The 19,632-nt window shown below is 46.3% G+C and overlaps 1 protein-coding gene across 5 annotated transcripts in view; it reads right to left on the bottom strand.

Annotated features, from left to right (window-relative positions):
- Positions 1–19,632, bottom strand: part of SCEL (sciellin) — a 580,338-nt gene that overhangs the window by 114,477 nt on the left and 446,229 nt on the right. For all 5 annotated transcript variants that reach the window (XM_085622068.1, XM_085622069.1, XM_085622070.1 and 2 more), the window contains one exon: positions 13,464–13,520. In XM_085622068.1, coding sequence (XP_085478194.1) covers positions 13,464–13,520 — 57 coding nt within the window. The remainder of the gene's footprint in view (positions 1–13,463; positions 13,521–19,632) is intronic.

Here is a 19,632-nt window from a genome sequence, read left to right as displayed (position 1 = left end):
GCAACAAACAACACCCAATAAATAATTATCTATTCAGTGCTTTTACATATATAAAGAAAAAATACTGTATTACAGACACATATTATGCATTAATTTACAAATATATGTAAGATGACAGGTGGCACTACCTATGATGACACCCTCCTAGACGATCCTACCGCTAGTGAGCCCTGAACCACATATAGATATCACTATAGTAGACAGAGTATAGATATTAAAAGACAGGCATACTGACTTTGTCAGGGTGTCACCACATAAATCATAGCATACATGTTATACAATACCAATGCAACACCATTAAAATACTATCGATTTCACCATCAAACACTGACATTCATCGGAACATGTAATGACTATTATCTTTGTGATTGTTAAAAAAGCATTTCAAAACATTTCAATGATCTTCATTAAATTGTGTGAAAATTGACTGTCAATCTTGTTATTGTCATCAAAGCCTTTCAAAGATCTTTATTAAGGCATTTAATAAAACATTGTTAACTTTGTCATTAAAGAATTTCAATAATATATGTACATGAGTCTTTCTTCTATTTTTAACACGATGTAACTACAGCCTTCGGAGCAACAAACAGAGGACCCTTCACTTCAAACGCTGTGAAAAAGACACACTAGTTCTAAGAGTGCTTGAGAACCAGGAAAGCTCTACCAGGGTCTTCAATGTAACCCATGGGAGAAGTGGCAAACATTTGGTAAAAGCGTTATAGGGGATCATGTGAGGACTGCCGCACTACTGGAAGCCCCATGAAAACTCTACTTGATGGTGCTGTTTCCTTTCTGAGCCACCATAGAGGAAAATATGCAAAATTTAAAATCCATGCAGGGACTTATGCAAGCGCAGGAGCCGGCTTTGCACTTCCTTCCTCCCACAAATGCAGGTGGGATCTGCTGTTTCGGTGATCTGCCCCCTCCAGACATTGACACAGAGGGGTGGGAAGAGGTCCCGTCCCTGTTCATGGGGCTCTGGCGTACCCCAGGGGTCTCTAGGCTTTCTTTGGTCCCCACAGAGATGGGGCCCACAAGGCATTTCAGGAAAAGAGAGTGGTGGTGTTCCCACGGTCTCTAGAAGTCCTTGAACCGATCCTTACAGCAGGAGTTATGCATCCTCTACCTTCCAGCTTGGTATTCCTTCAGCATTGTTTTCCCTATGTCCAGACTGTTTTCAAAGGACTGTCCCTTGAGCAGAGGGTTTTAAATGAGGGTGGACAGTTCTAGAAGGTAGGTCCCTCTGCCCAGTCCTAGGGTGACACATCATCACGCCACCCCTACCCCAACCCTTCTGCACAGCATTTTGGAACATTCCAACATGGCGACTTGAAATGGTCTGCCGAAAGACCTATCTGAGTGCCTTAAGCCACACCCCTAGTTACCACAGCTGCCTGGTCCATTCCCTCAAAAACTTCAAAGTGGGGCCCCTCCTGCGCTTTGCTCCACAGGTCTGTTTGACCTCCTTTTTCCTGTGGGAGTGAGCCTTCTCAGGCAAGGTGCAGTGTCAAAGGTGATTAGCATGTGCAGATTGCGTCCTCACCTTCTCCTCTACTAGGAGCAAGCCTAATTACTGGCTAATAGCCCTAGTGTGTGGGGAGACCCTTGATCTTTCAGTTGCCCAGAAGAGTAATTATCTTGGCCTAGCAGGGGCAATAAAGGCCAGGAATCTCATAAGAAGAGTCAGAGAAATATGCCAATTCCCCAAGTGTCAGAGGGGTGCAGATATGAAAAAGTGTCATTCGATCTGCACTCAAGGTTCATTTTTACCATATCATCCATGTGTCACACTAGTCTCTAGGCCTCACAATGGTGACCCTGTAGTTGTTGCAGATTTCATCCATAGTGTATAATAAAGTAAAGCACACACTTGTTTCAGTAATCACTACAGACATACTTTATCACACTATTAATGCCCATTCATATTATAAAGCCTAAATCAGGTCAGCACCATTCCCTGAAGGGTCCCTTCTGGAACAGGCTACTTGTGCGAAGATACTAGGCTGAGCTAGATGGTAGCCTCATACGCTCAGCCTACACATGTTTTTGCATGTGTGTGTATAAATGTACACATACAGCCAGCACAGAGCCTCTTACCCTAGCTGTGCAGCAGCAGATCTTTTCTTAAAAGGCAGACGCTGTCGATTAGCGCTCCCACTCCATTATATCACAGCTCGCCGTGAGTGAGACTCAGGTAGTGAGAATCATTCACGGCAGAAGTCCATAAACCAGCAAGTCCAAAAGCAAAAAATCCAGGCGTATTCAATGATTAATTTCTCACAGTGAACGACGGGAAGGTGGCAGGGCCTTGGTGGAGGAGGCTACTGCCTCTCCCTGCCAAGGTTAAAATCCAGGCCCACGTGCCTTTGGTCATTAAACTGAATGTTCTTGTTCACCTTTATCACATCATCTATTTCCACTCTCTCACTCTAAGGTCTTTTACCTTCTGCTGTAAGAAAGGGTCAAGCTGCACTTATTCTGATTGCCTTCAAAGTTGCATAACATTATGCTTTAAAGAGCCTCATGGTAATGATTGTTTGGCAGCAAACAAAAAAATCTGCATTTATGTTTCACTAGTAGTTTTGGATGGCTGTAATGCACACTGAGGAAAATTTTACTTTTGCATTGTGCCTTGTTTTGAAAAAATATAAGTTAGTTAGGTATGAAAATGGCCCATCAGCCACATTGAAGACATGTCACAGAGATGGCTGAGCCCCATTTGAGGAGTGGTGCCCATCCCCGGATTTCTTTTACCAGAACAGCCGTGTGCAGCAGAGCAAGGAAAGGAAAATCAACCAATGGCCCTAAGAAACCTTCCTGCCTGCCCGGGTCATTGATTTTTTGTTTTTCTAAAACAAACTCTTACTTTGAGAGGAAAAAGTATGTGTACTGAGGCCCAGCCAACACTGGCAGTTGTGCTGAAGGAAGCAAAATCCCTGTCAAATGCCAGGGATCTCATACTTTGGCAGGTGGTCCTCTGCCATGGGAGCAGAGGCCAGGGCCTTGTTTGATCTGGAAGGCTGTTGGTCCACCCACCAGGGTCTAATGTTTTTTAAAAGGAACTTATGCTTCGGTCAAGCCTCTAAACAGAATTGTGTTGGTCGAAGGGGCATTTTGGTATAGACAAATTGTATGGATGCAGAACTGTGATCAATCATGATAATTGTTGGAGGTAATGAGGTGAGGGTATCTGGGAAAATGCAGAAAGACAATTGAAAAAATGTTCAGAGGGAAGACTTGGTAAAAGAACAGACATGCGAGAAGGATGTAGCACAATGAAATGGTGCAGAGAACCTACAGATGTCTATGCAGAGTGCGGATCAGTACGTCACAGTAAGGGTTAGAGATCTGCAAATGGGGCTAGCAAAAACAACATTTACCCATATTTGTTCACAATAAAGATTCTAGCCTGAGCCTTACAGGCATCCAGACTTATCACCTGCATCCCAAAAATCAGGAGGTCCAGATTCTCTGAATGAAAATCCTCTTCATGCTACTGAATTGATCAACCTTGAGAGGATACAACACTGAGTTCATACAGAGTGATGAAAAGTCAGGCTGATAAATGTGTGGTGATACTGGGTGGCTGGAGTTTGCACTGCAGGACGGTGTCTCTGCACATACATACCCATGTCACAAGTTATACCTCATATTGTGGGGAATAACCGTGCAACCCCTGTTTAACCAGCCAGAATTTCACATGGAATTCTCAATTCTGTGGGGTTTAATTCACACATTTACCTACTGTTCTTAGCAGGTAGTAACTGAATGCAAGGGGGCTAGTGTGGGGCTGGGAGATGGGGCTGTTGATGGTGGCAGAGGGAAGGACAGGATGCTTTCCGGCAATGGGGAGTGTCACATGCTCCCCTGTGTCGTAGTAGAGGGCACCAGAGCCAGGCTGCCCTGCAGCCAATTTCAAAGCTGATTTTACCAGCTACATTTTCTGGCTGGTAAAATCGGATCCAGAGTTCCCGCAGTGGGTAGAGGAGCGTCCTACCTATGGATTCCACTCTGTTCAACTGGTAATCATGACACCAGCAGGTAACTTAGCCCCGTGAGCTCACTTACCTATTTCCTGAAATTTCAGAGCACAAATGAATCTTTGCTCTAAAGGAGAACATTGCTAATGTATTGACTCAATATATTTTTAATATTAGATATGTTTAATCTTGCTCGTTCATTAGAGCGGTTAAATCGAGTTATATTTAGGAAGTCAAGAAGCACACTCTATGAAAACGTCATAGTTTGTTTGGCCCATACCAGAGCTCAAAAAGTGAAAATAATGAGATCGCCTTTTAATTCTGTCAATTTCCCAAAACTGGCAGTAGTGATCCTTTAGACTGCACAGGTCAGAATCCCAAAATAACTTTCCCACATATTGCGCCAACTCCTAGAGTTTCGACCGCCCACAAAACTCAATATAGAACAAAAATGCTTTTTAGTAGGAGGGCAACATTCATTATATACAGATAAAATGTTGCCCTCCTATAAAATTCACCTTTTAATTCTGTCAACAAGGGCATGATTTTGCATTAGACCAGTTAATTATTTTAAGAAATTGCAGGTTTGTGTGCCTTTTTTAGACTAAATGAACATAATGTGCTAAGATGGGGAATGCATAAGCTTTAATATCACACAAAGGGATGCATTTATTAAACACTGCTCATTGTAATGGTGTGTCAAATTCAGCGACTTGCATTTCACGAACGATTAAAAATAAAGAGGCCCCTTATTTACAAAGCATCCTGCGCCGATGGTGACATCAACAATAATTATGCAAATCAATCTGTGTATGCCTGATGCTCAATAGAATGTATCATTGCACAATGGTACAGGAAGAATAGTTGTTACTGAATGGGCGTTTGTATGACTTTTGTTCGCAACGCTACTTATTACTAAGATCTTCACGCAAACGACAGTCCAAGGTCAAATTGCGCATTACATGTATTAAGCAAAAATATTACATGTAATATGAGTGGAAAAATAATTGCCGTATTTACATGCACATTGTTGGAGCCTGGTTTTACTTCGTGCTACAACTCGACGCAACACTACTTTGGACTACTTTACGTGACTGTAATAGGAATACATTTGAGTCAAATCTGATGGGTGTTTGTGTTACATTTCTGTGCAAGGATTGCCAGGGTTATGTGCACCAAAGTTCTTTGCACTCAAAAGTGGATTGACACTGTTGATTGCGTTGTTTTGCATAGCTTAGCGTCACTTTGTGCGGCGCGAGAGCCTGCACAAACGTTAATTAACGGGGCTAATGCCCCTCTCTACCTGACGTCATAACGTGATGAGAGGGTATGAAGGATAAAAAGCAGCATAGAGCAATATTTGTAATATTTTTGGACGACAAGTGTTTCGCTGCTGGACACGTTTAGCGGCACAGAAATGGCAAATGCACCAGTTCACTAGTATCCGGGGTGAATTACTCTGAGCTCAGAAAGAAAACAAGGCGTGACTCCTCCTCAGTTCACGCGTGAGAAAACAGGCGCGCGCGTTCCACAGACGAGATTGAAAGGGAAATGCTTGTCTGAATGGAGCATCTTTGAATCGCATGATAGTAGTGAAATATTCATAACGAAGCACCTGCTTATGACTTGGAAGGTCGTACTTGTCACAAGCATTTCACTGCTTTCTTGGAAATATATTTCGAATACTGCATCTTCTGCAGCACAGTATTCATTTATTCAAATCGCTTTATTTGACATCTGAATTTCTCGCTATTCTGCAATGTGGCCCTTTATTTGACTTTTTTTTTTTTAAATAAATGTTATCGTGTTTTATTTGAATGTAAAATACTTTAAATATACAACCTGCCTAGTAAATATTTAATAGGAAGGTTGTTCTTTGACCCCCCCCAACAAGTGATTGGACAGGTAGTGATGTCACCTTTTAGTACATAGGTCACATTGCAAAATGAAAGACTGGTTCTAAAATGTTGGTGTGTAGTCTGCAACCACTCTTTGCAGCATTCTTTTAGTACACTTGGCCCAATGTCCCACAATTTCTATCTCTTGTGTTATCTCCCTATAGTCATATTGATGAGCATTTCTGAAGCCTTTTGGACAATGGGTTGTTTGGTCCATGGGAAGGGACTCCTTGCAGTGGCTCTGATCTGTTCTTCCCTCATTGGCACAACTAATTGTTTGGAAAAGGCATCCTACATCATCATTTCGGTGGAAGCAGATTGTGCGTCCATATACAATTTATACAATTTGCACAAATGATAGACCTCTCTGAGGGTTTCATATTGTATTGTTAAACCCTAATATGTACTAGTAAATTACACATTATTCTAGATCTTGTCCTCCTCGTCATAGACATCCTGTGTGAGGCTGTTCCGCCTTCCACAGGGATCACTATGAAAGCCAAGACTCAATTGGCTTATAAAGGTCCCTCCCACCCCACCCCCTCCTGTTTCATTTTCCTGCTTACAGTCAGGGATCGCAAGAAGAATTAAGGTAAGAACTTACCAGGTCCTGCAGTCCTGGCATTACGGGCCAGTGGATGTTGATTCTCCCCACCCAGTTGCTTTCGCTAAGGTAGGGATGCTTAACAATCACTCTCCAAGCCGTGAGCTCTGTCGCGGACTTTGTTTATCGTGCTCGCCTGGTGCACACGCTAGCAGGAGGCTGTGCATGGGGTTGTTTTTCAGTTAGTGGCAATTTCACATGACAAGACTTCTTTGCTAGGCAACCTTTATAAACAGGAAGTCACTGCGTCTAGCGTGACCAGGTTTGCCAATATGGAGCCTGGGCCAAGTCCTTTAAGAGCTATAGTAGAGGAGGAAGAAGTCCTCTCAATGACTCTCCCTCAGTTGCAGAATATGATTGATGAAGCAATTAGTTCTGCAATGGCACAGCCGGCTGCAAAAAAAAAAAACCGAGGATGTTAAATGAGGAGGAGGATGAGGCATCTTCCAAAGGGAGATATATTCATGGCACACATCTCCAGGAGGAACTTAAGCATAAGACGGAGATGCTTGGTTTTCCACTAAAGGATGTTCCAGCTGATGTTCTTTTCCCAACACAATACTCCTCCACCCGATGACCTTCTAGTTCATGATGTAATTGAAAATATTTTGGCGATAGAATAGAATATATATCGAAAAATCTGGATTCCCTCGTTTAAAAAAAAAAGATATGCTCTGGAGACATAGGAGGTGTATTTTCCACTGGTGTCTAAATTCAATACTAGCTTAGCTAGTATGTGGTCCTCATCATCCTTGGCATCACAGGAGGCTTCTCTCTCAGATGTGGTGGCTATAACATTTTAGGAAGTAATGAAAAGGTCCTATGCAGCCTGTAATATTTCATTGCACACTTCTACTTACGCAGCCTATGCAACATAGGTCCTTCTAAAAGATTTCCAGATCTAAGACAACTGTCTTCAGGATCAGAAGGATCCAACAGAAATTGTCGCCAATATGAAACTGTTAGCACAATTACTGTCTGATGTTTCTTTTTTTTCCCTTTGGGTGTCTGCTGCAGCAGTGGGGTCATCAATCTCAGCGAGGCGTCTGTTGTGGCTTAAGTCATGGAAACGTGATCAAGCTAAAAAATCTCTAATCCTCCATTAACATTTTGCAGGAGATAAGCTATTTTCTTTGCAGCTTGAGGGGCTTATTAAGAAATCAGCAAAGAGGAAAAAGATCCTACAGTCTTTGAAGGCTTTTACACCCAGCAAATCATTCATTCATAAAGATTCCAGGAGAAACAACCCTTTCGAAGCTAGGCTCAAGTTTGTGGAGCCGCAGCAGGGAGTAAAACCGGAACACCGCAGAAACAATGAGAATCGATCTCCTATGAGGAGGTAGAATAAAACTTTTTTTTAAATATTGGTATGATATCAGACAAGTAGGTCGTGGATATTGTCTGCAACGGATATGTGCTAGACGCGAGCTGCGTACCACAATATGAAGATTGAACTAGCCGAAAATTCTTCTAGAGAGTTATTTATGATCTTTAAAGAGTTATCGTCTCTTGACAGAATCTCCGCCCCTAGTAATGATTCTGTAGAATCGTGCAACTTGATAGCAGATTATTTTTCTGATAAAGTAGAGAGGATCTACTTAACCTTCCAAGAGGAGGCACATAACGGGAGGTCTGATAGGACGGGAGCATGTAACAGGGAGGAGGCCTCTCCAGTTTTAACCTTCCCTCCTTGGACGACCTCAAAACCATAGCGTTGAGCATCAAGTCAAGCTCCCCAAGAGATCCTATGAAACGGAGAAATATGAGGGAGAGTATGGACATTCTGGTTCCCTACATTAGGCACCTCGTCAGACTCTCTTTTGAGGCAGGAGTAGTCCCCCAAAGGTGGAAAGAGGCAGTGGTTGTCCCCATAAAAAATAAAACGGGATTAGCCCCAGCCAGTTGGAGAGTCTACGACCGATCTCACTCCTACCTTTTGTTGCCAAAATTGCTGAAAAGATGGTCAATGCTCAATTAACAATACACATGAACCAGGCCAGTCTACTCCACCCAACGCAATCGGGCTTTCGGGCAACATATTCCACAGAGTCGGCGCTGCTTCTGTCCACTGACTGAAACCATCTGCAGACAGGTTGATGCAGGACAAACGGTGGCGCTGATTCTGCTGGACCTTAGCACCGCGCTCGACACCGTGGCCCATCCCATACTCCTGAGAAAAGTGGACTGACCAACCTGGCTCTGCAAGGATATCAGGTTAGGTCAGGGGGTCCCCCTATACTAAGCCCTACGCTTTTTAATCTGTATATGGCCCCTCTGTCTAAAATCATTGAAAAATACGGCATTGGTGTCGTGTCATATGCGGATGACACGCAGATTGTAGTATCTCTGTCCCAATCTCAGGAAGAAGCTGTCGCTAACGTCTCCACGTGCTTACAACAACTTACAGTCTGAATGTCTAACAACTGCTTAGAGTTAAATGGCGGCAAGACCGAGGTCCTAATTGTGGGTAAGGCTCCCGCGTTATGGTCACCAAGATGGTGGCCGCAGACTCTGGGTACCACCCCCACCCCTAAGGAGCAGGTAAAGAACCTGGGGATGTGGCTAGACTCTAATCTCTCTTTTGATCACCACACCAGGACTGTGGCTGGAAAGTGCTTTGGCATAATGAAAGGTCTTCGGAAGACCTTAGATGTGCTCCCGGAACCTGCCAGGAAAACCCTAGTCCACGCACTTGTCACCTCTCGCCTGGACTACGGGAATGCACTCTACATAGGCGCCAGTAGCAAGAGCGTTCAAAGATTACAATACATTCAAAACTCGGCTGCCCGCCTAGTCCTGATGCTTCCTAGGAGAGCCTCATCCAAAAATGCCCGAACTACTTTGCATTGGCTCCCAGTAAAGGAAAGAATTCTATTTAAGGCCCTATGCATTAGTCAACGGATCATGATGAGGAAAGGTCCAAATTACCTATACAACCTACTGTCCCCCTATACTCCTACCAGGGCCTTACGTTCTTGGGATTCGGGGCTGGTTCAATTCCCAGTTATAGAAAAGATGAGAATGGGGGGTCAATCTTTTCGCTACCTGGCCGCTAAACAGTGGAACGCGCTTCCCCTGGGTCTCCGGATGGAACAATCTGAAAACATTTTTCGGAAAAAACTGAAGACATGGCTCTTCCAGACATGGAGATTCTTAATGTTTGTGCCTGCTTTTTTATCGCATGTCATGTAGCATCTTCCGGCCGTAGCACGGGGACACACTAGCTAGAGTAACCAGGCGCTTTACAAGCTCTTTTAGTATTATTATTATTAGAGTTTCTCTCCCTTCCCCAAGATCAGTGTTTTGTGAGGACTCCCAAGGATCCGGATAGGAGCCAGGCAATGTTACACAGAATTCAAGCATTTATAGACAAAATAGCGGTGGTTCCAGGCCCGGAGTTCAAGAGGGGCAGTGGTTTTTACTCCATTATGTTTCTGGCCTGGAGGCTGGGATCCCTTTGCTATTAGAAGGGTATTTTCTCATATCATTGAATCAACAAGATGCATATTTCCACATACGTATTCATCAAGACTCCCAGAAGTTTGTTTGTTTCACGATCCAGGTGACTCATTAGCAGTTTGCAGGGTTCACTTTCAGCCTCACATCATCCCCAAGAGTCTTCACCAAGGTATTAGCTCCAGTAGTGGCTCATCCACATATGTTTGCTATTCAGTTGTTTTCCATATGCTGATGACTGGCTAATTGCTTTTCCTTCTTTTTCTAAGGCTGAGGAAGATGCAAAACTGTCTAGTTTGACCCTGCAGTCGATGGGTTTTCACTCACAACAAGAGGAAGTTACAACTGATTCCTACGAAGCAGAAACACTTCATAGGGACACTTATAGACCTGGAGGAGTGAGCACAAGCTTTTTCTCCCAGAACGAAGAATGCAGAACCTGCAGTTCTAGATTCAACAACTCATCCACACCGGTTCAGCATCAGCTCTCCACTGGCTGAAAATTCAAGGCCTGGAGGCTTTGTGCACTGCAGTTGTTCCATGGGCTAGCCATCATTTATAACCATGAATGTTTCATGTTCTGGCTCACTGCTCTCAATCTTCAGAGAACTACCACACTCTTATGCCAGTCTCTCAGTCCATTGTCCAGGATTTTCAATGGTGGCTACTTCCCTCAAATCTACAGAAGGGAGTCCAGATGGTAGAACCCTTACCTCTAGTTCTTATAACGGAAGCAAACCGGTGTGGTTGGGAGCAACACTGGGAAACCAGGAACTCCAAGGGAGCTGGATCCCTGCAGAGAGCCAGAATGCACACAGAACATGGGTGAGAACTGTCAGCAGTCAGCAGGGCTCTCCGAGTTTTCAGGAATTTGCTTATAATCAAGCCTGTTCATATGAGAACAGACAATCAGGTCACAAAGTCCTTTCTGAACAGATGGGAGGGGGGATGAGATACTCAACATTAGCCAGTCTGGCAAACGATATATTTTCCTGGATAGAAGAGAATCTTGTCTCGTAAAGAGTCATGTACATTCCAGGGTCAGAAAACTACAGGGCAGACAGGCCCAGTTGGGGAATACCATCCTCAATAGCTTCCCACCGCAGTCGGGAATCATTTCAGTTGGTGACGAGCAAGTGGGGTCTGCCTTTCATAGGCCTTTCTGCATCTCCCAAAAATGCTCTTCTTCTTCTCTTCTGTACAGAAACTCTGAATCTGGGGTCATGGGGGATAGATGCCCTGGCCTCAGGGTCTGTTGTATGCTTGTCCTTTGGTTTCTCTCCTCCCGAAGGTGCTTCAGAGGATACAGAGGGAGAGTGTTACAGTGATCTTATTTTCTCCGTTTTGGCAAAACAGACAGTCATTTCCTCTTTTATCACAGATATCGACGGATCCTTACCTACTGTTACCTCTTTAGTCCTCACCTCCTCAGTCTCCAGTACTGTCAGTAAGCAGTTGCATTAGTTACATCTGAAAGTCTGAAGATTGAAAGGTCTTGCCTGCAGGATGTTCAAGTGAGGTGACCTGTGACATTCAGTGTTCTAAGAAAGACTTGACCTTGAAAGCATATGTGAAACATTGGGGCTCCTTCATGAATTGGTGCAGTCAGTCAGGTTATGATCTAGTCACTACTGATCCCTCAAGATTCTAGATTGTTTGAGGGATGGGATTTTGAGAGATTTAGCCCACTCAGCCTTAACAGCTCAATGTGCAGCAATTTTCACTTGTAGAGGTTCTTTTGGAGAATTGCGGCAGTCTAAATTTGGGGTCTGGACGGATAAGTACCCTGTCGGGGAAAAAACTTCAAATAAGGATAAGAAACAAGGAGAGATAATAACTCCTCAAACCTCCTAGTTGAGGTTATGGCCACCAAAAAAGATACCTTAGAAGAAACCCAAGAGATATGAGCTTGCGCCAAAGCTTCAAAAGGGTCTTTGTGAACCCCTGGAGAACCAAAGATAAATCCCATGAAGGAAGAGGTTTGAACACACTAGGTCTCTTCAGCCTAAAAGACTTAAGTTGTTTCTTCACTAAAAGGCTATCTGCCGCAATTCTCCAAAAGAACCTCTACAAGTGAAACTTCCATCTGTGGCATTTTAGAAACAGCCTCATGCCGAAATGTGAGATTTTCCAATCTTATTATTTAAAAGACAATAAAAAGGCACAAATAGCTCTATAGGTATCACAATTAATTCCACAACAGTTGTTTCCATCGGTCCTGGAATAATCAAAGGTTGATTATTGGTTTGAACCCATAATTATTGGGTTATGCAAAGGTTTCAATAACTCTCTCAGCTATCTTCACGTATAACGCATTGTCACACACTGTTACAGGATCTAAACACCCTGCTCAAGGGCCTTGGTTCATTGTCTTACAGACAAGTGGTAGTACTGTCTGTTGTATGTTTGAAGTTGTTAGTGTGCATATTAAGGAAGGTACTGGGAAAGAGATAACAATGTAAATCCCTCCAACCCTAGGCATTGGTTAGCCAGTGCATCATGGGCCCTAGAGCAAGGAAGGAAATGGGCTCCCTACCTGTTGTAGGAATTGTAAAATACATCAATGATCAGAGTTTAGTGGACACCTTGGCCCTCTGGACCCCGGTGCCGCCTACACCTTCTGCTCCAACAGAAGCTATGGCCCTGGCCCCAGGCATACTACTGTATTCTTAAATAATATATGCAAATGTGCACTGTGAAAAATGCTATACCCATCCACCCCCACTTCACTGGGAATTTCATGAGATGGTAAAACCATGTTGAGGGAGGAAGGCCAGCTCATTCTGCCACTGTCCGTGGTGGAGCAGCACTGTGCAACTTTACCCACAAGACAGTGAGATCCCCATGGCTAAGATTATATATTGCAACGCTCAGGTCTAGCACACTGAGAAACCTAAAGATTTTCAGCAGCTGGTTCTTTCAACAGCTTATATGTTTGCGTACGCTGCAGGTGAGAGCGGTGGGGCAGTGCGGCCAGCTGGGGGGGATTTCGAGAGACGAACACGGGGGGAAATAATTATTTATTTCATTTCCCCTTGTGGTCGTATCTTGAAATCCACCTCCCCCCCCCCCCAACCAGCCCCACCGCCCCTCTGCTCTTACCTACAGCGGCTGCAGCTATATGTCTGGCTGTTCTTCCTTGAAGTGAGCCCTTTTAAGACGCATTCTGCTGCAAGGGGATTTGTGCATATGTTGTGGGCGCATCAAATTCTGCTCATCACTGAATTTCTGTCCAGATCTATTATTGGTAAATGTAACCTTCAAAGACAGAAATTCACTTTACTGCATCAGGTTTTAGTTCAGCACGCTCAGGTAGATTTGTGAAACAAATGTGCAGTGGCACAATGCATACAGTGAACTTTAATAGGGTTAAACATAGACCAAAATGAAGTTACAAATGTGGGTTGCTTGGAGAAGAAGGTTGTGTGACAGAAACGCCAGAAATGTAGAACATGTGACGCGTTCATTAATAATCTACTTTGCACATTAATTAAGGTGAAATGTCCAAAGGTCATGCGCACTTACCTTTTGGTATTTTTCCCAGCGGTGCTTGTTACTTCTATGCTGTTATCCAACCCTTGGCTTCATTAAAAATAAAAAAGGAACAAAAATTGTATAAATTATTCATAATGCATCTGCTTGCCAATTAGCCAGAATTAAAGTCTTAAATGATGAGAAGGGGGTATTGAATACAAAAAAAACTATAAGAAATGACCGAAGAATTTCTCCTTTGGATTTATTAGTTATGCCTTCAGCGTGCGACCAGCAAGCATGGCTCTGCATAACTGAATGCACATCTTAAATGCCTCATAAAACGTAAAAGCAATTCATTTGTGGAAGGAAAGATATTCATAGCAGGCTCCTGGCTGACATGGACAGCACATAATGGCATACAAACAATCAGGCGCATCTCTGCAGTGTTAATGAACAGAAAGGAGAGCCCTTCCACAGCTCTCCAAAGGTTAATCGTGCGAGTAATGAAAACGTAGTGGCCGCCATTTCAAATGCCACTCGCCGGGGTAAACAGGCGCATGGGGAGACCGAATCTGATGGTGACCTGCGGTGACAGCCTTACTCGACACATTCTCATGCAAAGAAAGACGCCTCGATTCTGCTACTTGAGTTAGGGCCATATTTATCAAGGGTTGAGTCGCTTTTGCACCACGTAACGGGGTGCAAAAGCGATGCATCCCTTGTGGTGCGATTTATCAAGCCACGCCGGGCCACCTTGCGTGGCCATGAGGAGCTTGATAAATCCAGAGTAACACAACGTAATCGCTGTGTTGTGTTACTCTTCCCCAAGGAGGCGTTCCATGGGCGGTTCATGGGTGTTTCCATGGAAAACCCATGGATTTTGAAGCATTCCAAGATTTACCATAAGTGGTAGATCTGGGAATCACACTGCTATGCCTCCCCAGGTGAGGCATAACAAGGAGAATTATCTTTATTTCACCTTGTTTTTTCCTCTTTCTATGTGTTCTGCATTTTGCAGTGCTCTGCGGTAACATTTATATTCGCTGTACATTTTTCCTTTTTTTGCAGATGAGGTAGGGGATCAAGACAGGGCAGAGAGATGAAGGGTAGACACGGAGGAGAGATGGGGCTCACATAGGGAAGGCTAAGCAGTACTGCCAACAGAAAACAGATTCTGAGAGGAGTTAAAAATAAACCATAACTGGGGGGTGGAACAGGATCGTGGCATTCTGCAGCACACATAGAAAGAGGAAAATGCCTCAGAAGGTGCTCCTTCCTGCACAAAAACAATCTTGCAAACAATACAGACACCCTTGCACCATGGCGCAAGAGTGTCTGCACTGGCGCGAGGCAGAGCATTGCGCGCCAGTGCTGGGAAAAGGCGTAATTGACATTGTACGGCGCATTCCTGCCCTTTCTCTGTCACACAGTGCAGCAAGGTGATTTGTTGTGCTGCGCTGCATGATATAATGATAAATATACCCCTTACTTTGCATAACCACTGCTCTAAACCTCTTGCACTTCTAAAAATAACAACACTATGTTTCCCCAAGGTGTAATTCGATGTGACCTAGAACCTGTCCACAACTCCCCTTCTCTCCCAGTTGGATAGTATAGTCAGTTTTGTTTTCTTTGCAGCTTTCCTGTGATTCTAGTTACGTTCCCTTTAACAGTTTCCTGGCAGAATATATTTAGGAAACTGACGTAAAAGCCATTGCTTTTACTGACATATGGAAAGGAACACTTGTGAACTATTTGAAACAATTCCTTTCTTTTAGAGAGAAAATGGCACTGCCCAGAATTGCGGACAGTATTCCACCACAGCAACTTTCACAATACTGTGATGGTAAATATTGTGGACATATTATGGAAGGACACTGTTCTGCCATTTGATAGTGTGGCAAATAACTGTGCAGACACCATGCAAAAGCACTTGGGGTTGGGTCCCTAATTAAACTCCTGCAAAGTGGGTGCTTGCCCTTTAGAAATAAAGGATGCGACTGAGCCTGGCAGATTCTGATTCTCTATGTGCCAGTCTGTCAAGTTACAGGCTGGCACAAGTGGTACTGGTCATATATGCTGCTGGTTTGTTCAAATATGACAGTGGTGTTTCACGAATAGTCATGAGATCCCAATTGTGCCAGTGGTGGTGCTTTTAGGTTGGTCCCTAAGGGTTCGGCGCATGGTTGTATCACAAGCTATGGATACTGTCAGTAATAGAGACATTTTCCTTCCCTCACAGAACATTGACATAGCAGTTTTGCAAGTTTCCCTTCTTCACAGTTGTTAGAAGGTGGTTCTGACACCATGGGCCGCCCGGATTTTTCGCTTTTTGAGCACCTTATTGTGGAGCTTTTACTGTTGGGGAGCCTCATAAGTTGGGACTCACCCACAGTGAACTCAGGATGGACGAGACATGCCAGGGAAAGTCAGTGTGTTTTACTGTGTTTTCACTTCCTTATTCCCCTATGGGAATGTGGAGCCAGGGGCTAGTTTAACTTTAATTAGGCCTACAGAGTCCAGACACGCACTTAAGTCCACTGTAGCATATGTGAAAAGAAGTATTCTGCAGAGTCCAAAGTCATATTTGTACTGCATTTGGGTCATCCAGAACTGTCATATTCCTCTGAGCCAGCCAGGACCAGACCCAGGCTGAGGGCTGACCTCAGCTGGATGGATTGATAACCTTTCTTCCACGAGCTAGAGTCTCCTCTCCACGAAAGGAAGATGGGAGGGGCTGCAGGCCAATGCATCAACTGCTGTCGCTGGATGCCAGGCACCGGGCTGCACCAAGGAGGGAAGGTAGCATGGAAGGAGTTGGGTTTCAGAGGCCATGTGGCCAGAGACACTGGACGACGCCATTTTTCACAAACACAGAGGCTGGACAAGAAGGAGGGAGCAGGGGCAGGAAAGTGATGTGTCGCTGTTTGATAGGACCAACAGGGACTTCCTGCCAGCCCCCTACTCAACTTTTAAAAAGTGCTTGCACAGGAAGAGAAGCTCTCTCTGGGGTGTGGTCGGCAGAGGCAGAAGGTGCTGGAGTCTGGCGCAATGGGCAGTTGGAAGGAGAGACCCCCTGACTGCCCCCAGGACCCTAACAGCACCAGAAGGAAAGCCCAGGACCGGTGCGCAGGAGCAGTGGCCCCAGCGCAGGGAGAAGAGGGGCCCAGGGCCAGGCGAACGGCTGGCGCAGGGAGCCAGTGAAGACCGTTCCCTGCAGAAGGCACCCCCTTGGAGACCCGGAGGAGGAAGGAGAGTGCGCCCAGTGGCTGGGGGGCGCCACCAGGAGCAAGAGGGCGCGAAAATGGAGAAGATCGGACCCCTGGGGGCTGAGATATGCCCCCCAGAAGGTACACGACCTTTGACCTTTGATGGGACCGACGACGAAGCACGTGGGGCTCCGCCGCCGGTCTGGCAACTGCCCCCGGGGTGGGTCAGGTCCCGGGGGCTGCCCCCCAAGGAAGAAAAGTCGAGGTGCGCCGTCACGCACCCCGCGAAGGTACCCCCGCGGGGTGCCAGGAGCCCACCCTGGCCCCCGCCGAAAACGGAGGATGGGGAGCGCCGGCGCGCTCCCCACGAAGGTGACCGGAAGCAGAGGGCCAGGAGCCCACCCTGGCCCCCACCGATGCTGGGTGTGGGGGCGCGCCGTTGCGCACCCCGAAGATGGTCAGGGGCCCGGGACCCCATCCCCGGGCCCCGAGTGTGGAGGAGGTGGGGGGGGGAAGTGCCGTTGCACTCCCTCCGAAGACCCGCTCGGTTGTAAAGGTTGCGCTGGAGCGGGCAGACAAGAAGAGTCGTGCCGGCTCCCGCGGCAGCACGCGAGGGTGCTGGCCGGGCGGGGAGCCGGCGGGGGCAGCCGGGGGTGGGCTCCCCAGGCTGCCCTACATCGTGGAGGCAGGCAAGGGTCCCGGGTGGGACCGGGACCCCGAGAAGGAGAGCGAAGGTGCGAGGGGCCCGGGTGGGACCGGGCCCCCGAAATCAGAAGTAGCGGCCGGGGGTGGGCTCCCCGAGTCGCCTAGCAGCACCTGGGGGTCCGGGTGGGACCGGGCCCCCCATCGAGGAGAGAAGAAGCGGCGAAGCCGCCAGCATCGCCAACGCGGCTCTCCCCGGCCCAGCGGGAGAGTCGCTCATCTAATATTCACGGAAAGGAGCTCTAAGCGCCCCATAATGCCTTGCAAGGCATGGTGAGAACATCGTTTTTGGCGCCGGGTGGCCTCCAGAGGAGGGGGTCACCCTCATGGGTGAAAGACAGTGCATGGGGGCTGCAGGAGCACCTCAGCCTCCCCCAGCCTAACGGAGAACCGTCCCCCCCATAAGTTTCATGGGGCATCTGAAAGAATAACCCCTCAAGGGCGCAGCCAGCATCTATCATCTTCTGGGCTGGAACTTATGTTCTGCAGCGGAGGGTGTACGACGAAGGGCATCCCCTGGAGGTGAAGTGGTGTAACTGCACCGAACTGCATTTACTAATAGTTATTTCTTTCAGAGGGACTGAAGTTCAATGGTTTAATGTAATGTGCTGGTGTAAGGTGATGTCATAAGCCAAGTGGGGGTTATGTTGTCAGACAGTCCTGCTAGGGTGTCTGGCGGTATATGCGTAATCCTGTGATTTCATCTGTGATGCCTTTAGAGGCTGTAATTGCAATGCATTCAAGTGATCAACTAAGGTAATGAGTACTGTCATTCTAAAGTGTGCGTAAACATGGATTCTTGCTGCTGCGCTTAGGTGAAGACCCCCGACTGCTAGCCCTTAAGATGTAGAGGTGCATACTTTATGGTCAGTAGGAGATGCTCAGTCAGGGTCATGTGTCACCAAGGCAGGTTTACCCCTTTTTAATGCTGGTTGAGGTAATGGGGTGGGTCGCCACTGGGATGGTGCCAGTGCACAGGACCCTCGCCCCAGGTTATGTTCAACTAACTGCATTGGGGGCAAGTTGATGTGCATACATGGGAGTGGTGGTACTAGACCCCACCCCCCCTGCGGGAGGGGTGGAGATGTTATGCAATGTCACAAAGTAATTCCAACAGCTTATGTATATTTGTAAATTGGTGCATGGTATTGAGTAGTGTGTGTGTTTAATAAATGTACTCTTACTTTTATAAAGCAAAGTACAGACTGGACAATCAATTATTGAGTGTTATTTTTGTGCACCAGCAAATGGCGATTACTAGCCCACACCACCTCCCTTGAGTAAGCCTCAGACTGCTCTGCAACGCTACCCTCTGAGAGTCAGGCGCTACAATTGGGTGTTTGGTTCCCAGTGAAGGACAAATGTAGTCATGTTATTTGTGCAGGCCTCACAGATGCTGCCTCGTTTTCCAACATTGGTGTCTAGCGGCGGGATACATAGTATCCCATTCTGGTGTGCATTTATAGCATTTGATAAGTCCAGTTTTGCCACACATTACCTATGCAGCAATGAGCAAATGGAAGAGCGCAAGGCTCTGAGAAGGTTTCAAGGTTTTGGTTATGTGAACTAAAGGTATGGGAAAGGAAAGCCCAGCGCCCATATGTGTCATGTGAAGTTATTATGGTTTAAATGTAAGCTGTATTGATATGACCGCGCTATGTTGATTATAATGTGCTAGCGGGATGGTGCTTTCCAGGAAATGATTACATACAAATGTTCTAAGCCATATGGTACACCTTTGAACCCTAACACTACATATACTACACCTGCAGGAGGAGGGTGTCTCCTCGAGAGATAGGGACAGCAACTGATACCTACATCACAGGTAGGGGTGTAGGGGTGGGGCCAAAACCACTGGAAGGGTGGAGGAGGAGGTTTCTTTACCCCAGGTAGTAGCGCCCCAGGGGTTCCCATGGTGGGGGACCCCAAGAAACTTTTCCCACAGTGGGAGGAGGGTGTGGTAGAGTTGAGTGTCCGGCAGGTCCCCCCAGGTTAACTGGTGGGGAGGTGAGCAACCCAGGGGTGGCCCCTAGTAGTGGGTGGCCCCCAAGGAGGGTAGTTCTTGAGTGATGGTGTGTAGTGGTAGCCCCTAGGTACCCTAGATGGGCTAGGTAACTGACCCAGTGGAGATCTGAGTGGGGGCGATGTGCTCCCTAGTTCCAGGTGAAGGGTTAGTGGTGGACCCTGAGGTGTCAGGGTCGGGTAGCCGGTAATCAGTCAGGTAGGTCCTGTGGGACTTGGACCCAAGGACCAGGAGCATGGGGGTGTTCCCTAGCTCGCGGCAGGAGGTGGACTTCTGCAAGGTAGTA

The sequence above is a fragment of the Triturus cristatus genome, chromosome 8, assembly GCF_964204655.1.
Source record: "Triturus cristatus chromosome 8, aTriCri1.1, whole genome shotgun sequence".
NCBI lineage: Eukaryota > Metazoa > Chordata > Amphibia > Caudata > Salamandridae > Triturus > Triturus cristatus.
Note: the sequence above shows the minus strand (reverse complement) of the source record. Positions and strands in the feature narration are given on the sequence as shown.